This window comes from Heliangelus exortis, chromosome 3 (assembly GCF_036169615.1).
Source record: "Heliangelus exortis chromosome 3, bHelExo1.hap1, whole genome shotgun sequence".
Taxonomy (NCBI): Eukaryota; Metazoa; Chordata; class Aves; order Apodiformes; family Trochilidae; genus Heliangelus; species Heliangelus exortis.
The window spans coordinates 4,199,313-4,223,642 of record NC_092424.1 but is presented as its reverse complement, the minus strand read 5'-3'; the positions used below and the strand labels follow the sequence as shown (position 1 = coordinate 4,223,642).

General features: G+C 41.2%; 1 protein-coding gene across 3 annotated transcripts; it reads right to left on the bottom strand.

Annotated features, from left to right (window-relative positions):
• Positions 1-469: 469 nt before the first annotated feature.
• Positions 470-24,019, bottom strand: TSNAX (translin associated factor X). Of its 3 annotated transcripts, none has more exons than XM_071738960.1 (7): positions 23,747-24,019; positions 22,823-22,861; positions 21,929-22,036; positions 18,290-18,404; positions 16,511-16,641; positions 4,012-4,139; positions 470-2,250 (listed from the first exon to the last, which is right to left on the bottom strand). In XM_071738960.1, exons 3-7 carry the CDS (start codon positions 21,942-21,944, stop codon positions 1,876-1,878), a joined length of 765 nt encoding a protein of 254 aa, XP_071595061.1. In that variant the 5' UTR covers positions 21,945-22,036; positions 22,823-22,861; positions 23,747-24,019; the 3' UTR covers positions 470-1,875. The 3 variants fall into 3 exon arrangements, with proteins under 3 accessions (XP_071595061.1, XP_071595058.1, XP_071595059.1); XM_071738957.1 differs by having other exon boundaries at positions 22,831-22,861; positions 23,747-23,778; XM_071738958.1 differs by lacking the exon at positions 22,823-22,861.
• Positions 24,020-24,330: the final 311 nt, after the last annotated feature.

Genomic DNA, 24,330 nt, shown 5'->3' with positions numbered 1-24,330 from the left:
ATTTGGCTGTGCCAAAAGACAGAGAACTAGACTCTTACCTGCACCAAAGAAATACTAGTTGAGGACATTTTTTGAGGAAAAAAAACACAACAAAACCATTACTACTAAGTGTCCTTTTTTCCCTTCTTCTCATCAGAAGGAAAAAAAGTAGATAAAAACCCCAAAAGAGATGTAAAAAAATGTGGGTACCTTCACAGATTTATTCCAGCAATAAACTTCTTCTGTCATCTGAATCCTTTGAGGGTTTTTTAATTTGAGAGGATCACAGGAAGTTTCTACCCTGAGTAGTTTTCAGACTTCAGAGAACAAAAGTTAGGGAGAAAAAGAGATTCAGGATTATAAGATGTCATTCCAAGTAAGAATATAGGAATGGACTGAAAATTCCAAGTGAATCCTGCATGGTGGGAAACTTACACCCTTATTTACAGCTGGGACTGAAAGGCAAAAGGACCAATGTACAGGCAGTGACTGCTTTTCAGAATTTATTGTAAAAAATAGTATTAAACAATAGGAAAAATGCCACTTCTTTTTCCACCTACCACATATTGCTTTATGTGGAAACAATGGAAAAAACGTGACAGAAATGTATCTACCCATTCCCAACCACCTATCAGATAATCCCAGCTACTCAGGACATGCTCCTGGGAAAATATTGGCAGTATCTCAGCATATGGAAGTGGAAATCAAAAACATGCAGTATTTTCAGTTGCAGCTGGGAGGCCTATTTCCTGGAGTCTCAAGACCGTGTTGTTTTATCTGTTTTCCTTTAGCAGAATGTACATTATCAGACTTTCCTAACTTCAAACACCAGCAGAAAGCCCTGATTTTTTGCCAGTGGTGACATACCCACCTCAAAGATAAATGTGGAAGGCTGAATGTCTGGCTTAGTCCTGTCTGCAGTTTCCTTTCCATAGGTAAATGGTAATAGTTCCTGCTAACAGAGATTTAAAGCTTGACTTATAGCAGTTCAAGCCCATTGGGGGTCCTCAGGGCAGCACAAACAAAACAGAAGGGACTTCCAACACCTTACTGTGTTTGTTTTGACCCAAAACTGTTTGTCCTAACACCAAATTATTCATGTTAAACAGAACAGGTAGGTTTCTGCTTTCATGTACAAACAGAAAGATGTCAAACTCCCTATAAAACTGTATTAGAAAAAATGTAACCCAGTACATTTACTCCACAATTTATTTTTTTGTGGATTTTCCAGCTCAAAGCTGCAAAGTACCAGTGTTAACTTCAGCAGAGCTCTAATTAAACAGAGCCCCCAAATCCTAAGTGCACAGCAGTATTTACAGGGTGCAATTTGCTTCATTATCAACTGCTGAAAAGTTGATTTAGCTTCAGTTTCCAGCTCAAAAGCACTCATCAGAGAAGACTTAAGTTACGTGGTACCTTTGAGACCACCTCAGTTTCAAGTCCAAGAAGGAACTGAAACACACAGAGGTGCATTTTTTCAGGTACTACATGAGTACAGGATCCAAATACTCAGAAAGAAGGTCAGCAGAGGTGTATGGATAGCAGTACCCAACCATCCTTTTTTCCACTGCTGTGTTTGTAGCAGCAGCCACGAGAGTTTGAGGTGATTTGCCCAACTGAGAGTCACTGGTGTAGAGGTTGCAGTGGAAATTTTGGTCATTCTGAAAGATGACCCAATGGAGCAATGCAGAAAATCCACACTGAGAGGACAGAGTCAAACATGTGTTCTCTTGCACATCATAAAAAGTATTTTTTGTTACAAATTATTGCAAACAACCTTCTCACAGATAAAACTAAACATGTTTCTACCTAAAAAGCTTTGAGAAGGGTCCAAACCCTAGGAACCACGATTCCAAAGTTTTCTCTTTCCTTCTGCATTGCAACAGTCTCCTTATTTTAAGGAAGACCTTCCTCCTGGTCAATCATCTCTGTTTTGGTGGAGAACACATCAGCCAGCATGTGCTTGGGGATTTCAGATCCCCTGACTTTTAAGGTGTAGCAGGCATTCTCTACTTTTGCCAGACTTTGTTTCAAGGTATACAGCTTCTTTGACACTTCGTAAGGTCCAGTGTTGCCAATGAAAGTAAAACCATCATAAATCTGACGTAGGAACTGGCTGAGTTCAAAGGGAGTGTCTATGTCACCATTCCCAACACTGCTGATGCACAACCTCATCAGCTCTCCAGTCAGATCTGCCACTCCCAGCAGGTAATCCACAGGTGTCACCTTCAGGCTCCACGTGCCTGCTGGCTTCTCGTGGGAATTGGAGGTCTGAGGACAGAAAGAGAACAAAGTGCAATGCAGAGGATGATGAAAAAGCAGGTCTGGAATGGTTGGGTTACACACTGACACCTGAACTGAGAAGTAAAACACATTTTGGGAAATGACACTGCACGGTGCTGCCATGTGGCTTGATTTCAGGAGCACTGATCTCCTCCCAGTACACTTGGACTTCCACTTAAGATGTGGTTTCAGTTCCCTTGAGATGAGATTTCAGTTCTAAAAGCAGTGACAAATACACCCTGCTCCCACCACCTCTGTTTGCCAACAGAATTATCACATAATTGTACTGACATTTCTTTGCCTTTTTTTTTCCTGACTGATCTGATCCTAACAGATTTAAATTTTCCCTAAACAGTCTGCCCAAAGCAATCTAGAACCAAAAATAGTCTGTATGATTGAAATAAATCACATAATTTTAGAATAGTATCTTGAATTTCAAAATACATTTTCTGAAAGAAGCTGATAGGTATAGTTCTCTCAGATCCATTTTTATTAACTGAACTCAATAAAATAGTTTAAATAATACTTCATGAAGAAAATCACAGATTCAGAGAATATGGTGAGTTGGAAGGGACCCACCAGGACCATCAAGTCCAACTTCTGTCCCTGTATAGGGTACCCCCAGGATCACACCAGGTGCCTGAGAGCATCATCTCAATATTTCTTGAACTCAGGCAGGATTGGTGCTGTGACCACTTTGTTACCCGTTTGCTCCCATATCCAAGTTTTCAACACTTTTTATTGCTAAAGGATTGGCAATGTGGGAAACAATGCAGGTTTTGCTCTGTTCCCTTCTTCCCACAACGTGCCAGAATTCACCAGTCTGGTCAGGGATGTGTATGCAGGGGTTAACAGACTTCATAGTTTGTTAAAACAAGTGTAAGAATAAATGAAATTAAGCTAAAAACTCTGCTTCTTTGCAAATACTCTACCAAGAGAATGAAGAAAAAACAAGAAATGCTTTACAGGAGAATCTCTTCAATGGAAGCAGAGTCAGGAATTCACCTCAAGCAGTGCTGCACATGCATTTCTGTATTTTATTCCAAAACAGCCTCTTCTCCCCTGTCACCAAGCAGACTGCACCCACTTGGCTGTGCTCAGTGGCAGCAGTTTGGTTCTGTGCAGAAAGTTCTGCTTTGGGCAGGGTAGGAGCATTAATTAAGAAACTAATGAGCATAAGTCAAGAAACAGCAGGGCTAGATGATGGGAGACAAGCTTGTCCTCTGAGGGGAAGCATCAAGAGCAGCTCCAGGAAAAGTCAGAAATGACCAAGGTATGATCTATGAAGTGCATTTTAGCAGAAGGTGAATACAATGCCTCCTGTCCCCAGTTCAGTAGCAGCAGTAAGATTTTAGTCATGGATTCCATCCTGCCAAGGATTCATTTGTCTTTTGAAGCTTTTGCTACATCACTGTACACCAGCAGGCCTTACAGGCACTAAAAATCCCCTCTCTACATTTGTTTGCTGGTGTTTCACTCCCCTGGACCTTTCCCCCTTACCAGAAGGAGCTCAGTTTCCTCAGAGTCAGGAGGATGTGAAATTTATAAACATGCATCCCACAGCTTTAGTTCACTGCTTGTCAGAATAAATAACATGTTTTGAACAAGTGAGTCAAAGCCCACATGTATATCTAATACCATTTCACTAACTGGCCTTAATTAATCAGATGCCAAACATATGATTAAGTCCACTCATTGCATTCCCACCCCAGAAAGATGCTTGTCAGATGAGAAAAGAAAAACTTTTACCGTGTTTGCTGTTTCACCTCTGTCTTCAGCAGTAAACACAAGTTGTTTGTTGATCTCTTCAACACTAATCAAAGATCGTGTTTTGATAAAATACTGGAATGAGACTGCCTCAACATATTCTTGAAGCCCTGCAAAAAAAGCAGAATTAAGCAAATGACACAAGCTTTGCAGCAGTGATCCACGCTCACAGTTTTATCTTTTTAAGTGAGACTATTTTAGGTTTATTAGCAAAAAGTGAACACTGAGATAATCCAGAAATAACACTGAAACACAGTCTAAGGTAGCACATTTCTGAAGTACAGAAACCAAACCAAAAATACTGCAGATATCATTATCAACTTTTTACTCCAACTGCATTCTGGATCTTCTGCAATATGAGCATAAAGCATCACATTAACCCAGAAACACACTGAACAGCAGCTCCCCAGAATATCCCTCAGTGGGTCCCAATTGATTAATATCCCACTATTGATTAATATCTTCATCAATGCCATGGACAGTGGGGTCAATTGCACCCTCAGCATATTTGTCAATACCACCAAGCTGTGTGGTTCAGCTGGCACACCTGAGGGACAGGATGCCCTCCAGAGGGACCTCAGCAGGCTTGAAAAGCCTCAACAAGGCGAAATGTAAGGTACTGATCAGGGCAACCCCCCCCCATGTATCAATAAAGGGATTGAAGGGGATGAAGGGATTGAGAGCAGCCCTGAAAGAGACTAAGGGATGAAAAGCTGGATATGAGCCAGCAATGTGTGCTTGCAGCCCAGAAAGCCAAGGGCACCCTGGCCTGTATCAGAAGAAGTGACAAGCAGGTCAAGAGAGGTGATTCTGCCCCTCTGCTCCACTCCCATGAGACCCCATCCAATTCTGGAGCCCTCAGAACAGAACAGACATGGACCTGTTGGAATGGGTCCATAGGAGGGTCACCAAAATGTCCAGAGGGATGGAGCACCTCTGCTCCAACAGGCTGAGAGAGTTGGGGTTGTTCAGCCTGGAGAAGAGAAGGCTCCAGGGAACAGCCTTTCAATGCCTGAAAGCTGGGGAGGGACTTTTTACATGGCCATGGAGTGATAGGACAAGAGGGAATGGTTTCAAACTGGAAGAAGGCAGATTGAGATTGGGTTTTAGGAAAAAATTCCTTAGTGTGAGGATGGTGAGACACTGGCACAGGTTGCCCAGGAAAGCTGTGGCTGCCCCATCCCTGGAAATGCTCCAGACCAGTTTGGATGGGGCTTGGAGCAACCTGGGGCTGGTGGGAGGTGTCCCTGCCCATGGCAGGAGGTGGAACTACATCATCTTTAAGGTTCCTTCCAACCCAAACCATTCTACAGTAACAGAGCTTTTAAGTACAGAAGTTGTATGGCAGAGAGTGCAGGTTATTATTTCACAAGTTCACCAAGACATAAACACAATGAAGGGAAAAAGACTGCAGAGAAATCAAAAGCAAAGCAGCTCACTTAAAAAAAAATTCTTCATTTCATCTTAATAGCAGTGGTAGATACTTGTTTAAAACTGAATTTACCTCTTCTCTATCTTGTGGGAATTAGTAACAAGCTCCTAAAAACATGTAGGTTCACATTCAGGATAAACCATCTGTTGCTACAAACCACTCCAGACCAAAAAAAAAAAAAAAAAAAAAAAAAAAAAAATCAACCAGACAGGGTTGTGATGTTCAATAAAAGAAATATACTGAACAACACCTCTGTCCAAAAGAATTTGTACTTTAAAAACAAGGCATGCAGGAGAGCAAAAGGAGTTGGTGTGTTGACAAGGAAATAAAAGATGGGATAACATGTAGCTTGTACCAGATTTGTGTGCCATCTGCAGCCACCTGCCACAATTACCTCTCACTACCTACTCAGCAGATGGTGATTTTCTGTCTGCTTTATAGTCAAGAAAAGAACTAAAAAAAAGCTTAAATGTTCAGACAATGATTTCACAGGTCCTGCCAGTTTTTCCTTATGTGCAGAGAGAGGATTTGGAGAAAGCATGTGGGAAAAGTTGACAAGTAGGAATCTGAAGCTGGGAGGAAAAAAAAAAAAAAAAAAAGCAGACACAACCCTGGAATAACCATGGCAGAACTAAGTTTAAAAAATAGTTTTGGAGACAGAATCAGTGCACGTGTGTACCTGAACAATGGACAGAGAAGGCACCAAAGGACCTTAATGGACCAGAGATGGCTCTAGCAAAGCCATTCTGAGGAATTTTAAGGGGAAAAGAGGTGACAATGCTATGAATTTGATATTGAGAGAGAGCCAGGATCAGACCATGCACAAAGTGAGAAAATGTGGAGGCACTCAAGGGTATCAGAAGTAGAATCCTGGTTCCATTCAAATAGTCTTAAAATCCTTAATCAGCCTCTGCAGGGCTAGGATCTCAGCAAATTTAGGCAGCAGCAAATTTAGGCTTCACCTGGATGAAAGATTAAATAAAAAAGAACATAAGTTTCAGTAACAGATGAGGGTGAAACTACCCCTGAAAAACTAGAGGTAACTAGAGAAAATTCAATTGTAGAAAGCTTTCTACTTTGCAGTCACCAAAGTGTGATGAGGGACCTGCATTTTTTCCCTTAACATCTCTATTTGCAAGGTGAGTGGGGGTAATTTAAAAGAGCAATCCAGCCTGCACCCTTTGTGCTGAACAACAGCAGTGGGAAAAACAAAATAAAGATCCAGCAACCAAAGCCACACTGACCACTGCTCTGCAGAAATCAGAACATACCCAGGGAGCTGCAAGGCTAATTAAATGCAATGATTTAATCAACTGAATTCAGCCCAAACATTCTGGTCTCAAACAATAGAAGAATTCTAGATAAAAGCTACTCAGGATCATTCAAGTTAAAGGATTTCAGAAGCTACAGAGAGGTGGATTTCATCACCCATTCTTTTCCTGACTCTCTGATGTAACATGGCCACTAATTCCTTACGAAATCTTGGATTTTGCTGTGGATAAACTACAAGCTACCAGATAGAGCAGCCCTCAGCAGGTCAACATCTCTAAGGATCTCTCTCTGCTGTCTGTGGAGAAGATTATCACATATGGAGAATCAACCTGGCATTTTACTGGGTTCTCAGAGAGATCAAATCAAGCCCTCAAACTTTTTGGTGAACAGTTTCCTCCATCAATCACAACTTGCATTTTCAGCTCACTCCACTTTACTGCTTCTCCACATGTGTTTTGTCCTTCTCCAGGATAAGCTTTTTGGCTCCTCCACTCACTTGTTTTTCTGTATTTTTTTAATTGGCACACTGATATGAATGCACACACATTGCTCTGTCCTGCCATCCCACCCTACCTGGCACATTCTCCTCACTCATTCTGTCCAACCCCACCACATGGATGCTGTGCATGAAGTCTGATTTGTCCTTTACCATCACCTTTTCACAACCAGGGAATCTATCACCCACTATTTACCAGTAAATACTCAGAAAACTCCATACCAAGTTGTTACCATTACCAGTAAGACTGATAAACCCTGCTCACAACTGCTTTGCAAAAAAACATTCGTATGAAATTTCTTCTTTTGCTTTCTTTTTAAAGTCCTTCTTCCAGAAGTAGCTACAACATGACACTTCAGTGACCCAAGACCTTGAAATAAGGTGTTTCCACGAGCAGGTAGAAGGATGTTTAAACATGTTCTGTTTTAGTTTAATGGTAGGACATCCGCTATTCTCAGCAAATAATCCCCAAGGTAAAAACCACCACCCCCTTTCACTGCACCAGGCAACAATACCTTTCCCCTCATGCTCTTGTTTTGGATTTATTCCAAAATCGACTTTATTTCTGGACTCAGCTGCCAGGAATGGAATAGTTTCTAACACTGCCTTTTATGTAATTTTTACTTTTTCTGGAACACGGACCAAAAATCCCAATTAAAAGCATTGTATTACTTCTACCAGCACTTCTGAAAATCACAGATATGAGGTAACAAAGTCCTGAAATATTTTGATATTTTATTACATTCACTTTATATTAAGTAGCTTGTGCTAGTGACAAATTACAGTGACCCAGTCTGACAGTTTCCTTCTGTATTTTGAAATTTTATTTTGTATACTGAGAAAGTTACACTGAGGTAAAACTGGGCACATATTATCTATAAAGGAGATTTTGTAGCTGAAAGCTTGGGCACTCTTCTTGCCTGCTTATCAGCTGATATCCCAGGCAATTATCCTTATCTACATATGGAGCCTCTGAGAAAGAACTGCTAAACAGTTTCTCTAAGATCCTTTGCAAGAAATTAGGTTTCTTAAAAAAAAAAAACCAAAAAACCAAAAACAACAGAAAAACAACAACAAAAAAAGCAAACAAACGAAAAAACCCACAAAAACACACACACACACAAAAAAAACCCACCAAAAAAACCACCAATAAAAAAACAAAAAAAAAACCCAAGACATTGGAGCACTTAATCCAAGTGAGGATAGGAAGGAAAAGATAGCTCTATATTAAAAATTAGTAAAAAAACCCAAAAACCTTGATTGTAGGAGTCTGGTTAGGGTAAAGAGAATCTAATTCCAGTTGAAATATGGATGCACATAATTTTTAACCCAGACTGACAGATCAAACGGGGTGAAAGTGTCCCCCTAAAATTTTGTTTACTTCATTTCCTCCCTTAAATCTCTGTTCAGCAATGCAAAAATGGGTTAAAACAGATTTTATGCCTCTCCATTCTTAAGGTAAGCAATGCCAAAGCTACCTGCCATCTTCATGAATAAGCTTCTTTTCTCCCTTTTTCTTTTCAAATTCATTTTTTTTCCATTCCTTTGCCCTCTTTTCTTTTTTCTCTGTGTTTTTCTTCAGAGAGCAGCCTGTGCTGATGGTGAGGACACAAGCAGAGCAGAGCCTGTGTTCTCCACCTGGCTCCTGCCCTAACTGAGCAGGAATCACAGGGAAGATGGTAGGAAAATAAACACAGCAAGTTTCTGCCAGGATCATGATATGAAGGGTGGGGACACATTATTTAGAGGGTGAGCCATGTGAAAATACCCACAAATTAATTACAAAATCAGAACTACAGCTCTATCTTATCACCACATTTAGGCTGGGAAGCTACATTCTCATTTATAAAACCCCAACCAAAACCAAACCAACAACAAGAAACAAAAAAGCCCCACACACAACACTGAAAAAAAAAAAAAAAAAGATTTATATCATTGTGGAACTCCCAAACAGAAAAAAAACAAAGTTAAACTGGAGAGGCCTTGTTCCCAAGCTCTGAAGAATATGGGGAGGATAAAGAACCCAATTCCAAAAGCATGCTGATCAACAAAGGAAAAAAGTGGTGAAATAAGCAAATAATTAACCAGGTACACCAACTGAAACAAGCACAAGCAATAAATCTAAAAGTATTTATCCACAATTTATATAATTCTATAATTTATATAATAATAACAATATATATATATAGTCAGCATCCCATAAAGATGAAGCTGACATTTCACATTTCTATTCCATTTAAGTACCCTGCAGACTTGCCAATGATTCCTGACATTCACAGATGTTTTTCCAAGCAAAAGTGGTAACAACTTAAGTAGTTAAACTATAACTGGGGCTGTGAAAATCCAACTGTTGTGTGGCTGGCAAGTGTGAAGTCAAAGGTTAATTTTATAGCAGAACACTGGAAGAGGATAAAGGCAGACACAAACAGGCTCTGGACATCCTGTTGTGAAAATGATTTACAAAAAAATCAATCCACTCAGGGATAGATTTTATAAAATGAGGCTAACTAACAAATATAAATAAAAGCACTAGAATGAACGTTCACAAAAAAGCTTGCAAATTTGTCAGGAAAAAAAAAATCTGTATTTATTGTAGCACTGTGGCAGGTAGTTGAATTTTTAAGGGAACTGGAGAGAGAGAAAAAAACCACAGCAAAGTCCACATCCACATAAACAAACTGCTTAATTTTATCAATCCAGTTTTTATATCACCTCAGTAATCAGTAGAAGCCCAGATGTATGCATGAGAAAAAAATATTTTAAATAACCTTGGACTAATTATTAATGAAAAAATATTACCTTTGACTAAACTGGTTTGCCATTATGTCAATAGCCAAATGGATGCAAACTTCTCATATTTCTCATCTTTATTAATGAGTCAGTTGCTACTTGACACATCTCTGACCACCAAGAAGTTCTGTTCCCTCCTGGCTGCCTGTGTTGAAGTGATGTATTTCAGACACTGGAGTGTCAATATTGTTTCAATTTGTTTAACACTGAACACACCTCAACTTTAGGGAAAAGGTAATCCCCAAATTAGTTTTCTTAACACCTACAGAAGTAAACACAAATTGCCTATTTAATAGGCAAAAATGAGAGGCAGATTTCCCCAAACAGGCACAAAAACCCTGCAGAGAACTAAAAAAGAATATTTTAATATTGCAGAAAACAGTTTAATTAAGCCCTTTTTGTTATTGTGATTTGAAACACATGAGCCTATGACAAATGCTGGTTTTTTACAGATGGCTCAGTGTGGATGAGAAATTCACAAGCTTTCATTTTTGCTCCTGAGGGATGTGCCATGGTTACTTTTGTAACCAATTATTTTGTTCTGAAGGGTTTTTTTTTGTTTACTGCCCCCCAAAATTTAGGCATTAGCTGATATTCTACATGAATACTTAAAAATTAACACAAAACCCCCCAACTCTTCTTGTAACAAGTAGTCTTCCTGATCTTTGACTACCTCCAATTGCCTTGATAATTAACATAGAGCCTAAGTCACTCACTTAGGAGGCAATTTTTACACTTTCAACACTCCTCAGGGCAAGTGTTCAAGACACCACAAAAAGGAAGCTCTGACTCAGATGATTTCTCATCAAAGAAGAAATAACACCTAACACAGTTTCTGCAGTCCAAACCCCAGTGAAAGTTCTTCTCAAGATGATGTTGCTTCAGCCCCAGCTCCCTGGGATGTCAGAAGTACCAATGGTGGCCATTTATCCTCAGAAATACAGAGCTGCTGAGATGGTAAAAAAAAAGGTCCAGCACCACTCACCTAACTCCTGTTTCTCACCACGAGTGCAAAAAAAAACAAAAACCCAAAACCTACTGGTGATGTGCCACACTAGTTGTTTCCTGATATGGAGTTCCTCTATGACACATTCCCCTGGGTAATTTTAAACAAAAAAACAAAACAAACAAACAAAAAAGGTTCATAATTTGTCTTCTCTCATGTTCTCTTTGCACGTGGTTCCTGTGCAGGCTGGAGAGCTCAGGCCTGTGAATGACTGATGTTAACAGCTGCAGGGGCAAAAAACAAAAAACCTGAGCCAGAGCACAGGATGTCCTCCATTTGCTAAAAAGACAAAGAAGCCACTGGCTTGAGACTGCCAGGTAAATAACTGCAATATTTGCTATAATAGCACTGCAAGAATTTACATTATTTAGGTCTTAAGTTAGACCAAGGGGAGGATAAAAGCATCTTTATCATCTTCTTGTATTGATCTGTGCTGCCCTCATGGGCTCCTGCTGAATGTGTGGCTTGTCCTGAACTCAGGGATCATTCAGGATCAGCTGATAATCAGAGCTCACATAGTGGATGCCCTGTTTTATCACCTCTGAATTCACATTCATTTCCCCAGGTTTAAGTTGTGGTGCAGGGACATTTAAACATGGACATTTAAACTCTGCAGCAGAAAGTGAAAAGTGTGAGGTTTTATGGTTGCTGATTTTTCACTTCCCGTGGGGAAAAAACTAGAAAAACCTATAGGGAAAAACCTATAGGAAAAACCCTAGAGGAAAAAACCTATAGGAAAAAACCTATAGGAAAAAACCTATAGGAAAAAACCTATAGGAAAAAACCTAAAGGAAAAAACCTAAAGGAAAAAACCTATAGGAAAAAACCTATAGGAAAAAACCTAAAGGAAAAAACCTAAAGGAAAAAACCTAAAGGAAAAAACCTATAGGAAAAAACCTATAGGAAAAAAACTATAGGAAAAAACTAGGAAAAAGAAACATGAACCAGAAATAATCAAAGGGTGGTCAAAAACAACAATCTGAAAGTATCCAGCTTCAACTGAGCAACTTGCAGGGTGAAAAAAAAAAATATCAGTCTAAAGTTTTTGGTCCACTTGGTGATGTGAGAACAGAGAAACAGAAGAAGTAACAAAGCAGAGAAGCAAAGAAATTAACAAAATTAGAGCTGATAAATATTAGCTTATTCACTGCAAATTCCATTAATTTTCCAGTAGAATCAGGAAACTTTGTTTCCATTTCTGGCATTTTTACCTCTCACCCACAACAGCAAAGAGATTAACTTTAATTCTTCAGTTACATCCTGTTCCTGTGTTACTCTGTTTTCCCACCATCTTGTAGGAACCTGATTGCTTCCTTCATGGATGGCTTTCCTTTCAAGTTTGAGGTGTATTCAAGTCTTTTCCTGGGTGAGAGGCTTAAGGTTCATGATACCTTCCTCATGCCCTAAAAACCCTTTCCTTTGTATTGCCACATTATGATTAAATACACCACCTATTTTTATTATGTTTTAAGAAGAAAACAACACCCTATTTCTACTGTTCCTGATGTGCAGAACAACCCTTGGGATTATTTCAGAACTACTTTGGTGTTTACAAACACAAAGGTAGCTTGAGTACAGCTTGAGTATGAGATGTTTTTTTCATATGATGAGTGAAGCAGTTAGGAACAACACACACAAAAAAAAAAAAAAAAAAAGATATAAAAAAAAAAAAATCCAGGTAAGACTGAAATCATTATGTGGAAATCTGGCCTGCTTGGACAAACTTCACTCATCTCCATAGCATTTCTTTCAACATTATACCTGGTGGTCCTACATACTGCAGTTAAATAGTATTCCAGTATTCCAGCACAATTTAAGTATTTCCTTTGCATCCACCTCACTGACTTTGTCCAGTCCAGTTTGTTGCAGTTTGATTACACACCTTAAAGTGCCTCGAGATGGGCTCAGCCAGGAGACAGAAATAAGCCCCATTAGATCATTTTATCATGTTTTTAGAACACAAATAGTGCCTGCAGAAGATAAATGATGTGTTAGACTGCGTCAGTGCTGAACTTTTACACACAATTCCCCATCTCAGCAGCAGCAGAAGCAGCCACAGAGCAATAGTTTTGACAAGGTGCTGACATTTTACAGCCTTGCCATCTAATCCTATTGAGAGCAAGTGCAGACATGATAAAGAGCTGATGGGCTTCTCCCTGTACAGCCCTGCTCCTAGCACAGGCAGCCAGCAAGCAGGAAGGTCAGCCAACAGCTCTGGAGCTCCATCACCATCATCACTCCTGAAGAAAGTCCCAAAAAAATGATGGGCTCCTCATCCCATGCTTTGTCTTCCATAGGGCCACCAGCTGGGAAGATAATCCCACACCTACACGTGCCCCTGGAAGAATCTGATGACTTCATTATAAAAATATCAGTGTGGGGTGAAAACTTGCCACAAAAACCACCACTGCAGGAGGCTCCTCAGTCAAGCTGTCTTATAAAAAAGTTTAATACCTCAAAAACCTTATAATTCTTTTACACGCCCTTGTTGTTAAGGGACATAAAGTTAAGTGAGTCTTCAAACAGCAAGAGAGTTCATTTAAAATCACATTAAAAAGATACCCCAGGCAACCCTGCACGTTGCCAACTGATGAAGCAACTCTCAGCTTCCCTCTGCATAACACAGGTTTTTTTTTTGGGCAGAGTAGATTTAGAACATGCTTAGAATAATTCCATAAATCCCAACATGGAGCAGAGCAACCCTACTTCTTTTTACAGTTCATACAGGTCTTCCCTGATATTCCCTACTGATATTTTCCTTTTAGAGTATTTTAGAGCTAAATATACTATATATGTGTATAGATTTATATATACTTCATGTATAATATACATATATAAATACTCAAACAGACATATACATATATCAAATCCTGAAAAATTTCTTCCTCCCTTTCATAAACTCACACAATCTTTTTCAGTTTTCTTCTTGCACAGGGTCTCACAACAATTTTGAAGAAACAGTCCCCATTTCCTCACAGGATATATAAGGTATACACTGCAAAGTGGGGCAAAGGGGCAGGAATTCTATACTACAAATAGTAAAGCTTTAAAAATATCAACAAAGCAGAACGTTCTAACATAACAAATGAAGAGCTCTGCATTAAAAAAAAAGAAAAAAAAAAAAAAAGAAACCCGACTTCATTATTTCAGTATCTCTTTGTTTGCTTGTTTAATCATCCCCTGGGACAATCTGTACTGTTAAGAAACGTGTAGAAAACAGTCATCAGTTTTTGTTGTTGTTCAATTAGTGCTATACTCAGAGTTTGTGCTCATGCAAGTGTCCTTTGGGGAAATGTCCTGCGTGCCATTAGCACTATTCTTAATGAGGGAAAGCATGAAACTCCTTTAGTGCTCTGCCAGAATTGTTTTATCTTCAAGTCAAAAGAACAACTGCTTGGAGTAACCCCAAAAAAAGCAGTTAACAATTACAAGTGGCAAACAATATTCCCAAGCATTATACTCCTAGCACTCTTCTATTTATAGGCTGACAGTTATTATACTGAATAAAATGTGTATTAGGCAGCTTTATTCTGCAGACAGCCCTGATGCCCCAGTTAAGGCTGACACCATGGTTTCCATTGCAAGCCCCATTTTGATCCCTTTTACTCTTTCTGTGAGAGGTTGGGTGGGGAACAGGAGGATGTTTCATGTTTGGTTTCAAGACAAAGGAGAATATTTTTAGGAAGTCTGAGGTTAATTGGACAGGCTGCTTCTGAGATATGGGACACAGGAGTTGCTTTATTCTTTTTTGAAGAAAAAAAAAAAAAAAAAGCAATTTAAGTGCAATGATTTTGCTTATAAAAAGATTTTTAACTAGTTCTCCAGAATTTCTTTAAAATACAAAATGAGAATTGGAAACTAGGTGAAAGGAAGAACAAGACTTACAGCTCTAGGAAATACATAAAGAGAGAAGATCTAGCACTTTTCCTAGCTATATTTATTTTCAAGGAAGCATGCAAGCTTTTTCCACTGCAAAAAAATTGCAAAGCAACAATTAAAGAACAACTACACTTAAAACCAAAACCAAAAGCAACATTCTTAACTCTTATCACTGTTTCCCTTCCAATTACAGTGCTTCAGAGATAGTGGGGGCTGGGGGAATGAAGCATTCCCTCTCAGAATTGCTTTTTATCTAACTGTCCCCTCCTTCTTCATGTCTCTAGGCTTCCTGTCTCAGCTTCATAACCCTGACATCAAGCATCTTCATATCCCTGACACCTCCTTGGTCCTAGCTTCAGCATGATCAGGATTTACAAGTCTTCAAGCCTGCATGTTCCTTTTTTTGCCATCCCAATGAGCAACTGGAAACCGGAGGATTTAATGAACAAGGTAAGAGGAAAGCTCTGGCTAAAAGTTTGCATTTCCTGCTTGTCATATAAATGAACTCATTTTAAAAATGCCTAAAAGTAGCCCCTGCCTTCTCAGTGACACCCACACAGCTCCTCTGACACACATCCTGACAAACATGCACGATAGACACCAGCTGGCCTAACCTTCCCTCACAGAGGAGCACCATGTACCAGAGGAAGAACTCAACAGCCACTGTGCATGACCTACAGAAATGGAACAGAAGCAACTTATTTCACTTGGATTTTATAGATAGTCTTCTTAATGAGGCAAGAATTAAAGAAAAATAGGAAGATGTCAGGGCCAGAAAGGACTACACAACTGATGAGATACCACAGACTTGCTCATGTTACCTGAAGAGAGGAAAAAGGTAAAGCTGCAGCCATTCCTTCTTCTCACTTCAGAAATGCAATGAGATGCTGCAGATTCCTATTTTAGCACAAACCAGCAAAGTTCAGGCATTTGTTTGGGACACTGCACATGTGATTGCTAGAAAGATGGGCAGCAGGGTCTACTTCTCAGGTCCCTTATTATTATTATTTGGTGCACTAGTATCATTTTGTCACCCTTTCTTCTTTTGTCATGAAAACCCTGGGAGTTGGTATTGAGGATGTTAGCAAAGGCTGCTGTTTGCAGAGAGGAGCAGCAAAAGATGTGATTGAAACACATAAAAACTCTGACTTAATGCTTGTAGCAGAGGCAGAAACACAATCTGAGTCCTGAGAACAAAGAAAATGCTTATCTAAAGATTTCAATTCATGACCTTTATCAACTCATGAGCTTCACCAACTCAAAATGGGACCATTCCACAAAACAGTTCCTCCCACTCTCCTTCAGGTGGGGTAAATGAGTGTGCAGAGAATTCCAGTCAGTACATTCAGCAGAACTACTCCCAAATTCAGTTTGGGTCAGGGTCCAACTTCTTCCAGTTGTAGTTTCCCATTTAAAACTTTGTTACAGAAGACTGTAGGGCAACAGTCTCTCTAATACCAGAGCTAACCTTGCTAACAAAAAAGATTGAGTCCTGATCTTAACCACAGAAATGTGACAAATTCAGACCTGCAGGAGGAGGAGCCAGTGCTACATCAACTGAATTTAGTGCAAAAGAGCACACTTGCCCTATTTTTAAATAATTTACCTGGAGAGATAGCTCTGTGGAACTGATACATGTCTTCTCCAACCAGTTCTTGTGCCACCTGCTTAATCTTCCTTCGGACAGCATCTAGTTTGACTTCAGACTCACTCAGAATTTCCTCCCCATTGGGAGCACTGCAATTTGAAAACAGAAACTGAAAGAGCAGCTTTCAGAGCATAAGCAAACAGTTAAAAAATATTACACTTTTTTTTTTTTTTTTTACTAACCAATACATTTTTCAAAGGCTCCAGGAAAAAGCAAAGTGAGCACTGGAATGAGATGCAGTTTAACTTTAGCAGACAACTACTGCTGGTTCTAGAATGTTGTACATTCTTACTGTGAAAATAAATCAACCAGCCCAAAACTGTTCTGGTAACATCACGTTTATTCCAGACTAGAATTTTTATTATTGCTGCAGTAAGAACAATAAGAAACATGTCCAAAGGCTTAAAAAAAACCCCATATTTTGGAGAACGAGCATTATTTGCAGAAGTCCTTTGACCTCTTAAAAAAAAAAAATAAAACAAACAGTATATTGCTTTGCAAGACATTACAGTATTGCAAAATACAATACATGATCTAATTCTACACATGATTTTTTTTTTTAGGAAGTAATTACAGACTATGCTATTCAGGAACAGCTGAAATATCTGATTCACAACCACAATATATACTTGGCATTTAAAGTTTAGTTTATCTAATTTCCTTTAGACTTCCCCCACCCTCAAATAATCTATATGGTATATTAGTTTACAGTCTATTTAAGGAACTACTGATACACTGGTCTTGAGAAACATTTAAAAGCAGGTTTCTAAAAGTAAAGCTACAAAAATAGCAAAAAAAGTCAAGAAGTAAATGAAAATACAGCATGGAAAGCTTCAACTCTCACAAACCCAGGAACATCTTACAAAACAGGAATCTGAAATTCAGCATAAAGAGGAGGTTTTTGTTGTTCTTTCCTCTTCCAGTTCCCAGCTATCCAGCCCCTGCAGTGGGATGAGCTATTTCCAGTCAAGGCTATAGCAGTTACTAGAATTATCACAATGCCTCTTTGCAGAACACCAAGTTAAAAGGACAACCTCCTAATCCCTGTTTATAACTGTTAGTACTATGGGAACTATAAATAGTTACTACTACAGCAGAAATGCACTGCTAGGTAACAAAAAATAAATTACACTAAAAAAATAAAAGAAACAGGGAGAGTTGTTCCAACTGTAGCATGTTAAGACCAGTGTTTTGGCACATAAACATTTTATGCAACAGGTTAGGAGAGGCTTCAGATTTTCCTGTTATTCTTCTAGTTTGTGTGTGCCTTTCAAAGATTGCTTGAAGGCTCATGAGAACACAGAGAAGCCCAAAACTTCCCATTTGAACCTCTTGGGCTGCAATATGTGTTGAAGTCATCAGAACCCTGGCCACCTCCTCTTTGCATTGATGACCTCAGGTGAGGCAGTAAAAAGGAAAATTGTGAAGTAACTGCAGAGGCAGCCTGAGGAAAGGGAGAGTGCTCTTCTCTCCCAGCTTGCTGAAAGCTGGAAAACTCTCTCCTGCTGTAGGATCTCCAGATCCTACTCTGATCCTGTTAGTAAACCCAAACCAGCATCTTTTAATTCTCTAACTGGAGTGGGCATTCATTAGCTCAAACCCACCCTAAAGGATATTTAGGGGATGTTAACTGAACTCCCCTCAACAAAACACTGCAGCTCTGCATCACGAACACAGAGAACACCTCCAGGAAGCTTCTAGGGTTCTGTCAACACTTTGATGGTCAACCTGACTCACCTGGTAAACCTGTGGAGCAGAAATATTGTCCTTTTGCTTTCAATGGTTATATCACGACTGAGCTTCACAAGGCGCTCGTATTTATCGTGCCTGGTGTCCAGCTCCAGCTGGAAAGCTGCAGAATCAGGAGAGAAATGAGCACAATTATCACCCCCACTCAGCTGGGGAGAAGGGCAGAGAGCCTGTGCTCCACCAACAGCTCAGGAACCCCCCCCAGCCTTTTCCCCCAGGTGCATTTCTGCTGCAGATTCATCAGGAATATCACCTTGGTTTAATCAGGCAGCTTTAGTTAGGTCAGCAGTGATGATGGCAGCCCAAACAATTTTAAGGTGAAACACTTGGTTTTAACTAATAAAACCTCTTCTGCAATACTGCTGTTCAGGAAAGGGACTCAAAATTCAGCAAGATGAATTTTAAATAAGTGCCTACATCATTAGTAAGACTCACCAGTCCCCAAAACAACCAACCAAGGCATTGGACCAAGGCAGATATACTGCTAAAAATGCACTTTTTAGTAAAAAGAAAGCTTGTGTTTCACATCCTAACTAGACTTTGCCTTAAGTCAAGTATTTTAATACCCCTAAGAACTAGAAGCACTAAAGCAAAGTGAGATTGCTTAAAATAAGACTCCCAAGTAGGGATGTAAACTCTAACTAGGAATATTTTACAGATAACATTAACATTTTATAAGCCATTATTCCACTGAACAACCATTAACAGACACTTGTAACAAATCAAACACATTTCCAGCATAACAGAGGTGTTAAGGCATCCATTTGAGAGGATGGGGAAAATAAGCCAAGAGGTTGCATTCTTTAAGGTATTGACCAAGATTTAGAAGAACATCTAAGTATGCTGGCAAGCAAAGTTTAAATCAAGATACCAAAGGAACTATTTCTCATCACCTTGAAGAAACCTTGGTTCTTCCCATTTTCTTCTGCTCTCCCCTATCTTCTGAAAATCTTAAGTCACAAATTCTCCATCTGATATTTTGTATCTTTCCTGTATCTAACTGGTGTCTCTTCCAAATGCTGAGAGTTAAATCCATGACTGAACTACCATCAGTAAGAAATTTTCCCTCATATCATAGTGCCAGGGACTTGAAGAATGATGACTGGTACATTCCCTCATTGGATAGTTCATTTACAAACTTCATAGAATCATAGAATCCTAGGGGTTGGAAGGGACCTCAAAGCTCATCTAGTCCAACCCCCCCTGCCAGAGCAGGGCCCCCTAGAGTACATCCCCTAGGAACGTGTCCAGGTGGGTTTTGAATGTCTCCAGTGAAGGAGACTCCACAACCCCCCTGGGCAGCCTGTTCCAGGGCTCCGTCACCCTTACAGTAAAAAAATTTTTTCTGATATTCAACTTGAACCTCCTATGCTCCAATTTACACCCATTACCCCTTGTCCTATCACTGGTCACCACTGAGAAAAGCCTAACTCCATCTCCCTGACACTCACCCCTTACATATTTGAAAACATTGATGAGGTCACCCCTCAGTCTCCTTTTCTCCAAACTAAAGAGACCCAGCTCCCTCAGCCTTTCCTCATAAGGGAGATGTTCCACTCCCTTAATCATCTCAGTAGCTCTGTGCTGGACTCTTTCAAGCACTTCCCTGTCCTTCTTGAACTGAGGGGCCCAGAACTGGACACAATACTCCAGGTGTGGCCTCACCAATGCAGAATAGAGGGGGAGGAGAACCTCTCTTGACCTACTAACCACACCCTTTCTAATGCACCCCAGGATGCCATTGGCCTTCTTGGCCACAAGGGCACATTGCTGGCTCATGGGCATCTTCTTGTCTACCAGGACCCCCAGGTCTCTTTCACCTACACTGCTCTCCAGCAGCTCAGCCCCCAACCTATACTGGGACATCGTGTTGTTCTTCCCCAAATGCAAAACTCTACACTTCCCCTTGTTGAATTTCATCCTGTTTCTCCCTGCCCAACTCTCCAGCCTGTCTAAGTCTCTCTGAATGGCAGCACAGCCTTCTGGTGTGTCAGCCACTCCTCCCAGCTCAGTGTCATCAGCAAACTTGCTGAGGGTACATTCTATACCCTCATCCAAGTCGTTGATGAAGATATTGAACAACACCGGTCCCAGTACCGACCCCTGAGGGACTCCACTGGTCACACACCTCCAACCAGATTCTGCCCCATTGACTACAACTCTCTGACTCCTTCCTTTCAACCAGTTCCTGATCCACCTCACTACCTGATCACCAAACCCATACTTGATCAACTTATCTACAAGGATGCTGTGAGAGACGGTGTCAAATCTACCAAAAGATTCACTGTTGTGAGGATCTTCAATATTAGCAATGCCCACAATTCTGCAGAACCAGACCTTTTAATTTTATTTTAATTAGATTTTATTAAAGACCATGATACCATTCATTCTCTGTATCACTGAAGTGTCATATTTAAAGTACTAAGAGAAAAAAAATACTCTTTGGGTTTTAATCATTATTCTTATTATAGAAGATGATTTCCCTTACATCCTTTCTGAAATTTAGACTGCTGACTGGATCTCATGAGATCTCATGGATCTCATGAGGATCCCTCATGAGGGAAACAACTGTTGTTTTTTTGATTAATAGGAACCTTTTGATAAACTGTTATGTCTACAGGTAAAAAAATACAGTTGAAAGTACACTTGACCAATTCAAGTGCAGGGCACACTACTCAGTGTAAAAGCTCAGGGGTTAATTATCTGCCAGGCTGACTCCCACAGAAAAAAGATAAATATCTATTTTAAAGAAAGCAAAGAAATTAAGTGATGTTGAAGTGATTTATAACAGCCATCCAGCTTTTATTCTTCACCCTCCTTAGCTTCAGGGAAAAAAAATTACACTAAAGAATTAATCTCTTTACTGCATCATCTTCTTTCTTCTCTCAAGCTTTCTCATTTCTGAAGCTCAACTTTGGGTAGTTTTACCTAATGAGAAAGTTCAACTAAATTTACTGGAGCTTAAATCTGGTTTTGTGCAGAAGTCTATAAAACCACTTTGGTTAGAGGGAAGTTGACATGTATTTAAAGAAACTATAATATAAACTGCATTTTAGAAGGCATTGAAATTGAAATAAGTGTCTACATCTGTTAGCTAAATTCCTGTTTTTAAAAAGTGCATGTTTAAGCAGCTCCCAACTCACAAATCAATGCATCCAGATTTACATTAAAGTCATTTATGCACTAAGGTCAACCTTCTCAGTCTCCCCAGAGGGAGCTATCTCCTCCTTCTCCCTCCTCCTCTTCCTCCTCCTCCTCCTCTCTCCCTGGCTCAGATTTTTTGCTTTACATCTTTGCAGATCTCAGTTTTCTGCTCTGAAGGGCTCAGTCACCTTATGTCTGGCTGCAAACTTGGGATGTTTTCCTGGTATCAGGGTCAGCAGAAGGGAAGAGCAGGCAGGATGAAAAAGGGAGCTCATGATGAGTCAGGTGGAGCCATGAGAAATCCCACCCTCAGCACCTTGTTCCACAAAAAGCAGAACACCACCCTCCAAATGTATGAAGCCTGAGTCCACCCAATTTCAAGTTTCTCCTCCAAAAAACGCTGGTTTATCACTAAATTCTAGTCATTTCCTAGCAATTTCTACACCATTTTTCTACCATCTGGTTTTCCAAATGCTTACTCACATTTAAAAGATGTCATCACAGCTGAGGAAGGATTAACATTCTCTTTCTCCTCTCTTCTTTGACCATGTGGAAAGTTGTCATGCTTTCGTTTCCTGAACCCACCTGATCCTATAAATGGAAGATACACAAAAAAAAAAAAAATTTAAAAATTGAGCAGTTTTGACAGAATGTGAGCAGCATCAGGATGCTGTCTTCAGAAAATCCCTGACAGTTGCCACATTTTACAGGACAGAATATGGTATCTTGGGTGAACCCTATTACCACCTGCCACCACCTTCCATGTTAACTTGACACTTTTCCCACCACACTCCTACTGAAAATTAGGAAAAAATCCTGCCAATTTCAAAGGATAAGTGTGGGAGGATGAGGTTTTTTGTGGGGTCGAGTGGTTTTTGGGTTTTTGTAAGGTCTTCACCTGCTTTTATGTTTTCTTTCTGTAAGAGAAAAGGATTTGACCTTCCTACCCACCCCCTTTTTTTTTTTTTTTTAATTCAACATTAACTTGACAGGAGTTGTAATCACAAGGTTTTCATTACTCTAATTACTTATGCCATGGGTCCCCAGCAACCAGAAAAAGCAGAAGGCATAATTTAAGTAGACTCCCATCATCCAGGTATGGTTGAGCATCTTAGGTACTTAGATTCTTCACCCTGATATTGCTGCTCCCTTCTCCTTTCTACTCTTCTTCCTCAGCCTCCAACCCTCACCTAGAACTCATTTTGGACCCTGTTTCACTACTGATTTATGCTCTGTACTGTTTCTTCCTTTTGTCCTTCCTTCTCCCAGGCCTGACTCATTGTGCCATTCATCCCATTCCTCCCTGTGGCTGCCTCCTTTCCAGCTGAACACTTTGTCTTCCCCACAGAGGCCAAAATTTGGCAAACTCCTCCACACAATCCTACCTTGCTGAGTATGTGGAGCTCTCTCCATTTCCTTAAAAGAAGAACAAAAGGAAACTACTTAAAAGTTACAGACGAACACTGGGTTTTAAAATGTTTCCGTTTAATTGTTTATTATCCCAAACCAAAAAAAAAAAAACCAGAAGTGGGCGTAGTTACTTTCTAAAAGAGGAAACTGAAAATCATTTTTTCCTCCTTTTCTGTTGGGACACGAGTTCAGGGTTTTGTTTTTCCTGTGGCAGCTGAAAACCCCTTACAGACACCCAACCCCTGAACCAGTGCAGAGCATTTCATTAAGCTGGGGAACATCATCATCACCTGCAGGGAAAAAACAACCTCCTAAAAGTGAGCGAGAGAAGGGCAGGGGAAAAAAAAATAAAAAAATTCCACTGAATAAGCGGCAAGTTGAGGATCAAAATAACACAGACTGCAGAAAGTTAGGTTTAATTACAAAAAATAAAAATAATAAAAAAAAATAAAAAGGGAAAAAGCCAGCTTGTGGCTGCAGCAATTCCTCTTCTACCACTGAAGGAGAAAATTTCTACCACCCCATTCTCTGTCACCCCCGCCGAGCCCCAACCGAGCGAGGCCTCTGAGGATCCGCTCCCTCCCGGGGCAGTGCTGAGCGGAACGGCTGCTTCCAGGGCCGCCGCCTCCTCCTCCCCGCCCTTCCCCAGCTCCACCGCCTCAGGGGAAGCTCAGGGGCTCTGGAGCCTGGCACAGCCCCCGGCCCCGGGCAGCCGCTCCCGGACCGCCCCTCGGCGGTGAGAACGGGCGGCGCAGGCCCCGAGAGGCGCCCGGCCCATGCCCTGCGAGCTGAGGGGGGCCGCAGCCGCCGCTGCCCCACGCACCGGGGCGTGGGGCGGGCAGGGGGAGCGGGGGGAAGGGGAGGGAGAGGCACACGCGTGGCCGCCGTCACCTTCCTTGCCGCTCATCTCGGTGCCGCCGCCGCCGCCGCCGCGCCAGGCCGCGTCCCCCTGGCAACGCGCTTCCGCCCCGCCGCCCTCCCGCCGCCACACCGGGGCGCCCGCAGCGCTGCCTGACTGCAAGGAGTCACGCAAGCAGAGCCAGCCGGCCCGCCGCACGCAGCCTCGCAGTCGCGGTGCGGGGCTGTGGCGTCGCGGAGCGGGAGATCGAGCTTTGTGTGCGCGAAATCGGGGGAGAGCCCCGCGCAGTGCGGTGTTTCCGAGCAGGCGGCTCTTACGGCAGCCCCTCTGCCAACCCTCCTCCTCCGCCCGAGGCACGCTGGGAGATGTAGTCCTGAGGCGGGGCTGGCGGAGGTGCGTCCGGCGGGGCAGTCACGGTGTCCCATGCCCGCCACCCCCGGTGTCACCGGGCCCGTTCCGCCACTGACCCGCCTGACCGGCCGGGCCGGGCCGGGGAGGGTGGGTAGGGAATGCCGTGACACGGCGGCGGCTTTGGTCCCAGCGGCTTCGCTCAGGCTGGCCCCGCAGAAAATGGCGCCCGCATTGCTGTCCCCTCACCCCCTGCTCCCGTTTTCCC